Source organism: Denticeps clupeoides, chromosome 1, assembly GCF_900700375.1.
Source record: "Denticeps clupeoides chromosome 1, fDenClu1.1, whole genome shotgun sequence".
Taxonomy (NCBI): Eukaryota; Metazoa; Chordata; class Actinopteri; order Clupeiformes; family Denticipitidae; genus Denticeps; species Denticeps clupeoides.
This window is the reverse complement of record NC_041707.1, coordinates 6,879,207-6,893,137: the sequence shown is the minus strand read 5'-3', so window position 1 is coordinate 6,893,137 and position 13,931 is coordinate 6,879,207. Positions and strand designations below refer to the sequence as shown.

The 13,931-nt window shown below is 40.9% G+C and overlaps 2 protein-coding genes across 2 annotated transcripts; one reads left to right on the top strand and one right to left on the bottom strand.

The window, feature by feature from the left end:
• Positions 1-275: 275 nt before the first annotated feature.
• Positions 276-2,570, bottom strand: drc8 (dynein regulatory complex subunit 8). The gene is made up of 8 exons (XM_028994661.1): positions 2,547-2,570; positions 2,364-2,423; positions 1,796-1,880; positions 1,634-1,706; positions 1,257-1,336; positions 1,021-1,063; positions 826-892; positions 276-433 (listed from the first exon to the last, which is right to left on the bottom strand). Exons 2-8 carry the CDS (start codon positions 2,386-2,388, stop codon positions 318-320), a joined length of 489 nt encoding a protein of 162 aa, XP_028850494.1. The 5' UTR covers positions 2,389-2,423; positions 2,547-2,570; the 3' UTR covers positions 276-317.
• Positions 2,571-4,161: 1,591 nt separating this feature from the next.
• On the top strand, positions 4,162-13,015 carry hnrnpua (heterogeneous nuclear ribonucleoprotein Ua). Its single transcript, XM_028999040.1, has 14 exons — positions 4,162-4,892; positions 5,757-5,871; positions 6,402-6,475; positions 6,903-7,042; positions 7,133-7,232; positions 7,482-7,594; positions 7,664-7,927; positions 8,511-8,630; positions 8,698-8,826; positions 8,930-9,098; positions 9,191-9,460; positions 9,535-9,779; positions 10,213-10,308; positions 11,549-13,015. Exons 1-14 carry the CDS (start codon positions 4,415-4,417, stop codon positions 11,594-11,596), a joined length of 2,361 nt encoding a protein of 786 aa, XP_028854873.1. The 5' UTR covers positions 4,162-4,414; the 3' UTR covers positions 11,597-13,015.
• Positions 13,016-13,931: the final 916 nt, after the last annotated feature.

The window sequence follows — 13,931 nt, the reverse complement described above, 5'->3', positions numbered from 1 at the left end:
AGCTCCTGATGAAAGAAATAAGCGAGAGGAAGAGACGCCTCTCAGTTGTGCAGTAATGAGACCACGCAACACACCCATCCTCACTAATAAAGCTAATGAATGATTAATTATCACTGTACATCCTTCCTCTGTAATTTTACACTGTCCAGATTTTTTATTGGATTTCTGAAATGTACAATTCAAAGCTAGCTAAATGCCAGGGTTATGTATTCTTTTTTATGAATTTACAGTGCAGTTCTGTGCAAAATTGAAATGAAGAAACTTCTACCTTTTAATTTGCATATGTAAATGGTACATTTTTATATATTTATTACACGTTATTTATCATCAACAGTAAGCATGCTTACAAAGTCTTTATAAAAAATGACGTTCTTGTCAGGATCTGCAGCAGCCGACAGCATTTCTTCCATCTCTTCCTGTGTGAAGGGCTCTCCTGTAAATTTCACAAAAAGCTGGTCAAGACCAAATTTCAAATGTGAACAAGATAACAGAAACACAACAAAGTTGCAACTAAATTATTAAGCTTTTCTTGAGTGTTTTAAGATGAATTTTATGCCAAGTTACCGCAGTGTGTCAGACCTGGCATGACATAATGAACACTAAAATGCCCTGTTCCCAGACCGGTTCATTCTTTTCATGCAAGTTCGTTCTTAATGTTCTTAAACCTCATCTATTGCAGACTATGACAGAGAGCAAGGCAGCTATCACACAGGAAGCAATACATCCAATTACAGCTCTGCACAGGAAGTCGTTTTCATGCTCTTGTTCTAAAAAAAAAATGGTTTTGTGTTTCTGATATTTTTCTGTCATGTATAATCTCTTTACCATCTTGAGTCATGTATTTTGTGAGTTCCTCTGTTCCTAAGTGGCCTTTTTTCTCTTGATCTAAAACCTGTAAATACAAGAAAATGTGAAAAATAATAAAACAAGACAAAAATAAAGTGTTTATAAGACACAATTTCCCTCTTGCATAACCTTGTGTAACATCATGTCCTTGCATATCAATAAAACATTTTCTACCTCAAAGGCCTGGAGAAGCAAATCCTCTGGGATCGGCCGAAATCTGCAAGAGCAACAAGAACGTAAACTGCTGATGCTGCTGATACAGAAAACAAAGGAGAAAAGAAACACTCTTCTATTGTCAAAAATATGGAAAATATGAACGGCCATAATCAAATGCAGTTTAATTATGAATTGTCCTGTGCATTATGTTTCCACATCTGTAACATCTGTAATTCTCCGGGTGTGTGCCTTACTTGCGCTCCATAAGAAGTTTTGTCATTGTAGGAAGGAATCTTTCAAAGCGAATGTACCCTGTGGCCTCCTCTTCCTCAATCTGCATGTATTCAGGGTACATCACAAGGTAAAAATGAGGTGAGTAAAGATAAAAACTAGGACTTAAAAGGTTGAATATATGCCTAAAAGTTTTGTATTTCAGTCTCTGTTGCTTTTATGATGTAGCACTGACATGTAGTGGGTGATAATAATTATAATTGTTTTCAGAATGACTTAACTGTGGTCTTAAGTGGAGATATTAAATGGCATAAACCGATCAGCCATAACTTTATGACCACTGAAGATCACAGGGTGCATGTGCATGGTGACAATCTAATTTCTAGTAATTCATTCTCACCTCAGTAATAAATTCTTGCAGTTCACCTTCGGTCGGAAAGCATCCAAGGGACCGTATTATTGTACCAATCTCCCTTTGAGACAAAACATTGGCATCTTATTTAGATTTTAAACAGTTTTCTATATGTGAAAGTTCTTTTGATATGATCACATTGCCTCTCACCTGACATCAACAGTTTTATTGCGCTCGTGGTCAAATACATCAAAGGCATCACTGATCTTTTTGTGAACCTCAGAAATTATAGCCTCTACAAGACAGAACACAGGAAGACCACAGAGGATTACAACTCTTTATCAGTTTCCAGTACTTGGAAAAATATTAAATGGTCTAAACACATTTAAAGGCTTGTTTTGTTTCTGGAATCTGGGGAAAACGAAATATAATTTCATTCCTGTTACTGTAGTGTTTTGTTTGTAAAGTTTATCCAGTGATGTTCAATAAATATTCACTCTCTATTTTATTTTTTTTACGATTGCACTATGGGGGTGTCTGTGTGAAAAAGTATTTCAATACACGGCATACTGACAACAAACCAATCTTGAATCTTGACCACGTGATCTGACTTCCGCCTTTTTAAAAAATATGTATTTTTGTCTTGCGTTACAATGTACGACGGAATATTAGCCGGGAGCAGATATAACTACGTCGCATATGAAATGGCGTTTGTACTGTCAATATCATATACATTTTTAGAAAGTATAAGTAAAAATGTAGATTTTTGCGTGGGTACCTGCGTTCTCCCTGTCCTCCGCCATGTTTACCGCGTTGGTTGCTAGGAAACCGCCGGTCCCTGAACCGAGCGTGGAGTTACAGTACAGATACAGATGTCGACAGATAGCAACGAAAAATACATTTAATTATGACGGCACCAACAATAACAATGTAATAATTCTGTTTTCTCTGTATCACTTACAATCAGTAGTTACAGGGACCGTCCCCCTCTGGACCAATCCCTGTGTCTTGCTCAGGGACACAATGGTAGTAAGTAGGATTTTAACCTGGGTCTTCTGGTTCATATTGTGTTACCCACTAGGCTACTACCATACTACTGCAATCTGTCCTTATCTGTCAACGCAAGCCACCCAGCTACTGGTTCAGTCCTTAGTAATCTCAGGACTGGACTACTGTAACTTCCTTCTAGCTGGTCTACTTCTATGTACCATCCGAACTCTACAACTCATACAGAATGCAGCAGCACAACTGATCTTCAACCTTCCCAAGTTCTCCCACACCACCCCTCTGCTACGCTCCCTCCACTGGCTCCCAGTAGCTGCACGCATCAGATTCAAAATACTGATGCTGGCCTACAAAGCCAAACATGGAGTAGCACCATCCTACCTCACAGCCCTTATTACACCTCGCACTGCACCTCGTATACTCTGAGCATCCAGTACTGCTCACCTGGTCCCTCCATTGCTAAAGGTAAAAGGAAGATATTCATCTAGACTCTTCTCTGTCTTGGCCCCTCGGTGGTGGAATGAACTTCCCCTCAAGGTCAGAACACCTCAGTCACTGAGCACTTTCAAATGGCAGCTCAAGACCTTCCTCTTTAGAGAATATTTAGATTAACATATAATCTTCTTATTGTCTGACTTCTGTATAGAAACTGCAACAAAGTGAATAAAAATATTGTATTTATAGTTGGGGGGTCCTAGTGAATCAGAATTGATCACTTCATCGATGGGTAACATGGAAGCACGCTGTAAGTCACTCTGGATAAAGGGGGTCTGCCAAATGCCTTAAATGTAAATGTTCATTACCATGGGGTGGCCAGTGTCAAGTGTATATTCCAGTACATAAAATGCATTCTGTGATTTGGACCATATAAGAAGAATATACATAGAGTACAGGCCAAAAGTTTGCACACACTGATTCAATGTGTTTTCTTTATTTTCATGAATTTACACTGAAGGCACCAAAACTATGAATGAACACATGTGGAGTTATGTACTTAACAAAAACAAGGTGAAATAACTGAAAACATGTTTTATATTATAGTTTCTTTGCTCTGATTACTGCTTTGCACACTCTTGGCATTCTCTCAATGAGCTCCAAGAGGTCGTCACCTGAAATGGTTTTCCAACAGTCTTGAAGGAGTTCCCAGAGGTGTTCAGCACTTGTTGGCCCCTTTGCCTTCACTCTGCGGTCCAGCTCACCCCAACTGGGTTTAGGTCCGGTGACTGGGGAGGCCAGGTCTCCACTTTTTGTTAAGTACATAACTCCACATGTGTTCATTCATAGTTTTGATGCCTTCAGTCAGAATCTACCTACGTAAATTGTCATGAAAATAAAGAAAACACATTGAATGAGAAGGTATGTCCAAACTTTTGGCCTGTACTGTATAATGACTAGTGGTGTTAGAAAATATCGTGACATTTAAAGTGGTGACATTGTATCGATATTTCTGTATACAAATGTATTCCACCGGGTGGTGCTGTCGAGCGTTTTCTTCAGTGAGCCCGCGTCTCCTGTAGGTGGCGCTGTGCAGCTGGCTGCTTCCAATTGCCGCCTGGCATTTCAGGCCGAGTGAAACCGCGAAACGTTACATTTTTAGTGAACTGTAAAATATCGCAGCGTGTTCAGCATCACGTCGAGACCCCTAATAATTACCATTCGTTGTCATTAGGTGATAATTAGTAGTAATAGTAGTTGGTTTAATAAAAGAGAAGGTCTGGTTTGATCACTTCCGGTCCGGGCAGCAGACCGAGGCCCGCCTTCTGCCGGCGTGACGGGAGGTGAGGTCGCTCCTGTCCGTCCGAGATAATCCCGGCTCCGTCGGCGATGGCTGCGGTGGACGTGCGGAAGCTGAAGGTAAACGAGCTGAAGGACGAGCTGAAGAGGCGGCGGCTGTCGGACCGGGGGCTCAAGGCCGAGCTGATGGAGCGCCTGCAAGCCGCGCTGGACCGAGAGCTCTCGCCGGAAACCGAGGCCAACGGAGCCGAGGTCGGGGCCGAGTACACGGGCGAGGAGGCACCGGAGGGAGAGCGCATGGAGGCTGAGGAGGAGGAGGAGGAAGAAGAAGAGGAGGAGGAGGACGAGGATGGAGATGGGGGAGACGCCGATGCGGCGGATGTCGAGTGCGGCGAGCAGCAAGACGACGATGAAGATATGGGGGGAGAGGAGGAGGAGGAGGAAGAGGAAGGCGGTGTAGATATGGATAAATGCGAGGAGGATGATGACCTTTTTCTTAAAGACGACGATGAAGAGATGGATAAATTTGATGAGGACGACGCTGCAGCGGCCTCTTTATCGAGACCTGGTGAGCCCAGACGGAAATTATTATCGTTTATTCCGAATTAAAATAAGAATTATTAAACATATAACGTAATAATGCCGTGGTGATGATTTAAAGTCACGTGACCAGTCAGGTTTCAGTGGGTCACAGTAAACTTCAGAAAAATTGTTTCACTGTGTTAATTAATTTAGTTTTAATAGCTACCATTGACCATCAGTAATTGGTAGTCATTAGTAATCAGTATTCTTCTCACTCCCTCTCCTGGTCAGGTAATTAGCCTCTAATTACATGCGCACAATGACTGCTGACTATATTATTGATTTAAAATCAATAAACACTTACATTTTATGAATTAGAGCACAATTTCTTTTTAAAATGTGTCTTGCTTAGTCCTAAACTGAAAAAAATCTAAGCTGAAAATTGAAAGTCAGAAATCTGGCTGTCATCAACGCAGGATCAATTTCTTCATACCTGATGATAAAGACACACAGGCGTGCCATCACCTCTGCTATTGTTTACAAATTCAAATTTTTACTTGTCACATACATAGTCAAACACGGTATGATATGCAGTGAAATGCTTTTTGCGACTGCTACAGACCACAGTATTGAAAATGTTGCAAGTATACAATAAAGACCAATATGCAAATATTGCAAACATAACCAAATATTACACTTTTACGTCTTTAACATAAAATATGTGTAACAGGTAGGGTGAAGGTGTGCAAATGAGTGAAAGACAATGTATAAGATAAAAAAAGTAAAAGGAGCAGAGATTGTGCAAAGAGAAAAAAAGCGCAAAGATTTTGTGCAAAGAGTCCAGAGTGATTGAAAGTGAAAGTGCTGGAGTGTATTGGAGTTCTATGTACTGTTGTTGTTATTCCCGAAGGCGATGCGGACAAAGTCAAGAATGATGAACAGAAGAGTAAGAAGGGTGTTAAGAGACGCCGGGACGAGCATGGAAGGGGCTACTTTGAATTTATTGAAGAGAGCAAATACAGCCGGTAAGGATTGTGGCCTCATGTGCTCCTGAGTTTGCAGAGTGGCCGGTACCGGCGGTAACTGAGCCCCCCGTAACATGCTTCATCAGTGCAAAGAAACTCACATTTTACTTCATGTTCCGTTACTGCCATTCAGAATCGTCCCAGCTCTTCAGTCGGCATAACAAAGAAGGTGTGGTTTTTATTACAGCTTTGTGCTATGGTTTTCAGAACCTTTAATTGTCTTTTTTTCAGCTGTGTCTGCTGAACAAGGAAGGGTAGTATATTTACGTATCTTTTATGAATGAAATGGTCACATATAATGAATTATCCTACACTACAATATACTGGTATGTATCAAATGAGAAATGTATAGAATTCACCTTTAATGTCCTGGCGCCATCCGCCGTTGTGACGCGTCACTCAGAATCACTGAATCACAGGGCGTCTTTAAGGAAGAATAAAAAACTTCTTGTTATACAGAAGCAGTTACACAGTTACTTGTTGCCCCAGGTTCGTACCTGTCTTCTGACCCAGTCTTCCTTTTCTCTCAGGGCCAAGTCACCACAGCCTCCCCTCGAGGAAGAAGATGAGAAATTGGATGATACAACTGTCTGCTTGGACACTTGTGAGTATGTTGTATAGGACTGTGGAAGTCACTCAGTAAATAATTTTGTCCGTAGTGTGGGACAGGGTGGTGAGGATGCATCTCATATTCCAGAAGACAACCATCATGCCCATTTCACAAAGCCCATGGAGACTAATATGATGCACCTTGCTGTGGGGCTAAGTTTACAGCTTTAAGAAATTAATGTCCTAATACCAAGATATTTGGAGGACCCACTGCTCTCAGTCAGAAGCCTGATTTTCACAAAAAATGTCACCTTCCACAGCAGCTCAACCCAGCAATTTAAACAATGATAGCCCTGAGAGGTCCAGCCTTGACCCCAATCCTAGTGAAGTGTACCCAAATTAATAGGTTTATGAACCATATAAGCCATAAAGGAACTGGTATTGTTCCAATCGAGAATGAAGTCCCATATTTATTCCAACAGACAACAGTGACCTGCATTTCAAGGTGTCACGGGACCGCTACAGCGCCTCCTCCCTCACCATGGAGAGCTTTGCCTATCTGTGGGCCGGAGGCCGAGCCTCGTACGGCGTGGCAAAAGGAATGGCTTGCTTTGAGATGAAGGTCAGTGTTAGAATGCCATCTTGCATGAGCTCACCCACGACATTATTATGCAGCGCGTTGGACTCACGTGGGACGTGTGTGTTCTGTCAGATTATTGAGAAGATTCCAGTCAAACACATTTCCAGCAAGGGCGCTGACGTCCATGATGTTCTAGTGGGCTGGTCCCTGGCTAATGGCACACTTCTCTTAGGTAAGGAGGACCTGTCAATGTTGCAGGTGACCAAAGCAACAGATCAAAGCAACAATTTGCATTCGACAAATTCAGCTGTAAGACTTCTTTTCACTAAAGATGAGTTTTGTGGTCTCTTGCGGCAAACACTATCTGCTCTGGTTTGTCTATGAATACAATTTCCCACATTCATGGGCTTTATTGGGGAAAACAAGGTATATATTATGCTCAGGATGTTCAGTTATACGAAATGCATTTTTGTTCTTCCAGGAGAGGAGGAACACTCCTACGGGTTTTCATCCAAGGGTAAAAAAACGTCTAACTGCACAACAGAAGATTACGGAGAGAGTTTTGATGAAAATGATGTCATCGGGTGTTTGATTGTAAGTATGTGGGGTGTCTGTCAATTTGTCCAGGAGTGAACTTTGAGCCCCTGTGTTTGTGTTTGTCAGAACTTTGAGGATGCAGAGGTGGCACTTTCCTTCTTGAAGAATGGCAAGGACCTTGGTGTGGCCTTCACAATCAGCAAAGACCATCTGAACGGGGCAGCACTGTTTCCCCATATCCTCTGCCACAACTGTGCGGTAGAGTTCAACTTCGGTCAGCGGGAGACGCCATTCTTCCCCGCGCCAGACGGCTATGGCTTCCTGCAGCAGATTTCTGTGGCTGAGAGGGTTAGAGGACCCAAAGGGCCCGAGACCAAAGAAGATTGTGAGGTGTGTTTGGGAGTTTTATCAGACGGTCAATCCTGACATAATATCTTGCAATACATGGTCATATTTTTTTCCATCACTCTCACTAATGCTGGTATTAAGGCACTGATAATCTGTAGGTTTATCGCCGTAGTAGCCATGGTTCTCAGTTTTAGGAAATTCCTTGTCTCTGACATATAGATAACCTGTTTTCATTTTAGTTTTAGTCTAGTCTTTGCAGGAAGCTGTCATTTTAGTTATTATTAATCATAGTCTTAGAGTTTAGCCTTATTTAAGTCAGAATTCATCTCTTTTTTTTTTTTTTTTTTTTGCAATTCAGAACCCAGTCAATATAGTACCTAGTACCTAGACGCTCTTGATTTGTTCCATGTTTCTAGACCACACTTTCTGTTTTCTTTTCCACTTCATTATAAAGTGCATCCAAAGATCCATTTGTCATTTTCTCCCACCCATCTGTATATTGTGGAAGTGTGAACGGATGGGAGATACAAGAAACAGAAACCACAATATAATAATGTGATTAAACATGGTCTCGTATTTGTTAAAAAAAAGATACTTTTTAGTCTATAATGAATGCTTTGTGCAGGTGATCGTAATGGTTGGGCTCCCTGGAGCTGGCAAGACTACATGGGTTGCAAAACACACTCAGGAGAACCCTGGCAAATATAACATCCTGGGCACCAACACAATACAGGAGAAGATGATGGTGAGGCCTGTTTTGTAGACACTATCCCATGATGTTGTTTGAAATGTTGACCGCTGCCGCCTTTCAGATCACCAGCTTGAAACGGCAAATGAAGGATGTCACAAAGCTGACGGCCATCTCGCAACGGGCCCCTCTCTTCCTCGGAAAGTTCATAGAGATTGCAGCAAGGAAAAAGCGCAACTACATTTTAGACCAGGTACCGTCATGCACATTTCTGATTGAATGATTTAATTTGACCTTGTATAAAATGCTGTGACCAGGTTATAGGTTAAGTCTGTTTGTCATTTTTATCCAACCAGACCAATGTTTCTGCACCGGCCCAGAGAAGGAAAATGTGCCTTTTTGCTGGGTTCCAACGCAAGGCAGTAGTTGTCTGCCCCTCTGATGAAGACTACAAGCAGAGGACACAAAAAAAGGCTGAAACTGATGGCAAAGATGTGCCAGAGCATGCCATCTTAAAAATGAAAGGCGAGAGCCTCATCTGCCCCAAACCATATAATTAATCTGGTTCATTATTCAAAATGTTGCTGTTTACTTACATATTCCTGTGGACCCTGTAGGACTCTACACCCTGCCAGAAGAAGGCGATTGCTTTTGCGAAGTTACCTATGTGGAGCTCGAGAAAGAAGAATCTACCAGACTGCTGGACAAGTACAAAGAAGAGAGCAAGACATCCCTGCCACCAGAGAAGAAGCCAAACCAGGGCAGCATCCCCCCCAAGAGGGGAGGCAACAGAGGCCGGGGTGGCAAAAACCAGTTCGGCAGGGGTGGGGCCCAAGGCCAGCGAGGTGGCCGGGGTGGCTTCCAGAGTAGAGGCAACTTCAGGGGAGGTGTGTTCTTACAGTGACACACATTTAAAAAAAAAATGGCAATAACCTAATCATGATTTCCCTGACCTTGGCAGGTCCAGGGCCGCGTGGCGGATTCAACCGTCCACCCAGAGGTTTCATCCCTCCACCAGCCTTCCACGGCGGGTTCTCCAATCGAGGGGGGTTCTCTAATCGGGGTGGGGGCGTGCCCAATCGAGGAGGCGCACCGAGGGGAGGGCCTGGTAGGGGAAACATGGCCAACATGAGTAACCGTGGCGCATCCATGCATAGAAGCAACATGAACCGTGGCAGAGGCAACAACAGAGGGAACTTCAGTCCGGTAAGTATCCGTCTATGGTACAGGTGTGTATGTTTCATCTGGAAATGACCAATTATTACATGAGAGGGAGTGCTTTATTGTGGGATACTGACACCAGAGTTTTATAATACCATGATGAGATGAGCAACATCATTCAGGGTGCAGGTTGCCATGTGATATGTATTAATCTCATTCACAATGGCTTGGTTGGAACTAACTGTGCTAATGACTTGATAAAATATGAACATAAACTGGAACAATAGCCACAAATTGTCAAATTTGAGGAGGAAGAGTGTAAGAGTGGAGTTCACACTCATCACACTGTTTGCTCAACATGTTACTAAGTGTTTTGCTGACCGCTAAGTGACTACAACCAAGTGCTATAAAACACAGAACATATAGTGAACATTCAAAAAGATTAGTTGTAATAGAAAAGTGAATCTTTGCTTTACAGAGTTTCCGAGGCAGAGGCAGTAATTCCCGTGGATTCAAGAATGGCAACTTCAGCATGAACAAGGCACAGGCTTTCAACCAGAGCTGGCAACAAGGAGTAAGAATCTGTTTACATTGATAATAACCTGTTTTTTAGTGCCGATTGTTGAAGTTAATCGTATAATCGATGCAACGCGATGCAGACGAGGGCAATATTGCATCGATGCTCTTGAACACAAATCAATTACATCATATCGACGTTGCTTGTTGATCTTCTGGTGGCGGTCTGATCTGATTACAGCACCGCTCCAGGTTGGTGTTTCACACTGTGGGGTGCAGCACCCAGCGGCCTTGATAGACCAATAGAATCAAAGAGGGCGAGTTTTCTTTCTGCCTCTTCGAAACACACGAAGCTGAAAGCGCCTTTAGATTTTTCTACAGTGAGCAGAAAAACGGTCTCACCTGACGCCCTGGAGGACTGAACACATATCGTTTTTCTGGTCATTGTAGCAAATCAAAGCGTCCACACTGTACAGTTCTCACACGTGTAAAGTTCTCAGTCTGTACACAGTCTAAATATTGTGAAATATGATGTTTTGTTTAATTCAATTGATTAAAAAAAATTATTCTGTAAAGAATACTGTTTTGAACTAAGTTAACAATAATTTCAGGGTTGGGTTTTTTTACACTCGGCATTGCTGTTCACTGTTTATATTTGAATAAAGGTTTTGACATTCAACTGTTTACCAATTTTTACCCAAATTTATAATAAAAAATAATGTTAATAGAAAGGTATTAGACATTAAAATAAATTATTGTTCTATAAATAAGGTTTATAGTTACATCAAATTGTTTACAATTACAAACATTAAATGAAATAATCTTGACAATAGAGGCCTTGAATGAACCTTACAGGCAACTTTGTATTGTTCTCTGTCAAGTGATTGCCTGTAATGTTTTTCAAAAGAAAACTCATTTCTGTTCTGTGACTGAGTTGATAAAACACTGAAATACTGACATTTACTTATTCACTGTTGATTTGTATTACAGTAGAACAATAATGTCAGTTCAATTCTTTACCTTCTGTCACTGCAGTGAGATTAGACATTTTGTTGTTAAAAGTTACTAGTTGGAAGAGAACAATACAAAATTTTTCTGCTCATTGTAGCAAATCAAAGCGTCCACACAGGCGAACGAGACCTTAACTCTCGAATTTGAAAACGTGACCATGTAGAAAATTTATGGCATGCATCGTGATGCATCGATATCAAAGCACTAATAATCAGAATTGAATCGAATCGTGAGACCAGTGAAGGTTCACACCTCTGCCTCTGACCCCACCTTGTTTCCAACTGCAGTTCTGGAACCAGAAGCCCTGGAGCCAGCGATACCATCCAGGATACTGAGCACTGGGTATCACACGGACACACAACATGCTTTCCATGAAATATTCCACTGGACTGAATATTCTTTTTTTTATCTGTTTGTGTTGTTTGAATGTAAAAGAAATATAAAATTACAGGGTTCTGCTATTTATGGTTAAATGTGTGTTTTTACTAAAGATAAAAAAAAAGTTTTTTTTGCATAGGTCATTCATTTAAGAAGCATGTTCACCTTAAGGTATGTGTACCAATAGTCACATGTAATTTGGTGACAGTACTGGTTCTTAATAAGAAAATAATAAAAAAAATATATAGACTTGTGGGTAAATGTATTATAAATACCTAAATAAAAAGCAGGAGAAATGGTCACATATTAATGTTAAATTATATTATATTACTTTACTGTTTTAAATCTGATCACCACAACTGGGCCTATTAGCTGTTAGGGTGTAATGTTTATAGTGCTTTGTCTTGTTGTCATTGTAGATAACAGTAGTATATTTGTGACCTGTCTCTGTGGTTGAGTATTGTGGAGTGAGGCAACAGGCACTTCTTTTTCTGGTGTCCCCACTATAATCTGGAGCACTTACTTGTGTAGTGAAAGTGATAAGTTGTCACATGTGACACACAACAGCACAGCACCCAGTGCACACAGTGAAATTGCTCTGCATTTAACCCCTGAGTGAGCAGTGGGCAGCCCGCACATTGTTCTGATGTTTTTTTTTTTAAACTTGGCTCACTGAACAATATACTCAACATAGTGTAAAAGTAAACTTTACACATGTTAAATGTATTAGGTTGGATTTTCATTGCAATGGTGATTATGAAGTCACTTGTTAATTTCTGTTTATTTATTACTTTTGTTCTTGGGGCTCATATTTACAAAGGGTCTCATCATAAGACTGCTTATATAGAAGCAGCATGTTCACCCATCACTCATTATCAGTCAAATGGTTAAACTGATTTTAGATCAGCATGTTCTGTTTACTTGTAGGTCTGCAACATGTTTTTTTTTTTAATATTTAAAATGTTTTTTCCCTTTAAGGTTTATTTTATTGCAGATGCCAGAAAGGGTTTAGTACAGAAAAAAGCAAACAATGAAGATGTGAACATATCTGCAAATGAAGCCTGCTTGTATTTGGTATGTTGGTTCCAGGAATTGATAAAAATTTTATAAAATAGATTTAAGGGTCACTTTCACGTTCATGGATTAAGCCTAGTCCAAGACTAAAAGAGGACTTTAATGAAGTTTTCCATTCAAAAACACCTTTAGTCTAGGACTAGAATTAATTCATATATGGGGAAACTGACCCAATATGCTGTGTTTTGTATTTTGCCTTGTTTTACTGTGTTTTGTATTTTAATAAGCTGACCAAATACCTAATTTAGTTTAGTTTTCACATTCTACAGAAAGTCATTTTTTAAAATATGAAATAAAATGTGCTAAAAACTGAGATTCTTCCTCTATTTCTAAAAAAAAGAGTCTGGAATTTTTTATTCCAGACTCATATTAGAGCACTTGCTGGTTAAGCTTACTTATTCTTTATTACCCTCTTAATGAGAACAGTGCATACGATTTTTTTTTTTTAAAACTAAAATAGTCTCATAATGCCAGCGCAGACCTCAAAAGAGCTGATTCAATCTGTGCCACAAAATGAATATAATGACAAATCATCTTAAACAAGGTTGGAATTGGTCCACAGAAAGATAAATCCTAGACACATTTTGTCCACAAAAGTAAGACTTTTTGTTCGCACAAATCCAAAAGAATGATTTATTTTGTGCACCAAACTGAAATCAGCAGCTATATTTTGCAGACAGAAGGCCGTATTGTATAAAGCGGCAAAGGTTCAGTTGGCAGCGTGGTTCTTTTCACCCCAGTCCACCTGGTATTCCAGTATCTGGCCCCAACAACAGAAATCCAGACGAGCAGAGGTGATGGTGGTCCTGGTGGAATGGAAGGCAGAGGCGTACGGCCGGGCCCTGATCCATCAGGCTAAAGGATGGGCCTTGAAGGTAGACCCTGGACCCGAGGCCCAGGTGATGCTCACTGGTTGCTCACAGCAGGAGACGGGGCTCGGGCCGGAGCACCCCGATTCCTGATGAGCGTTGGCTTTAACTGGTGAGATTTTATTCGGCGGGAGGGTGGGGTACGCTGTATATTTTCATGCTGCAGAGTGATTCAGACTCCACAAACATCTCACCCTCTTCATGTTCTCCACGCTAAACCTGTGTGGAACTTAACAGATGTCTAATTTACCAGTTATTTTGGTAGTTTTAGTAAAGTCTTTTATTTTATGAAATCACATCTGTAGTTTGACATTTGCGTTTATTTTTCTTTATTACAACAGTAGCCTGC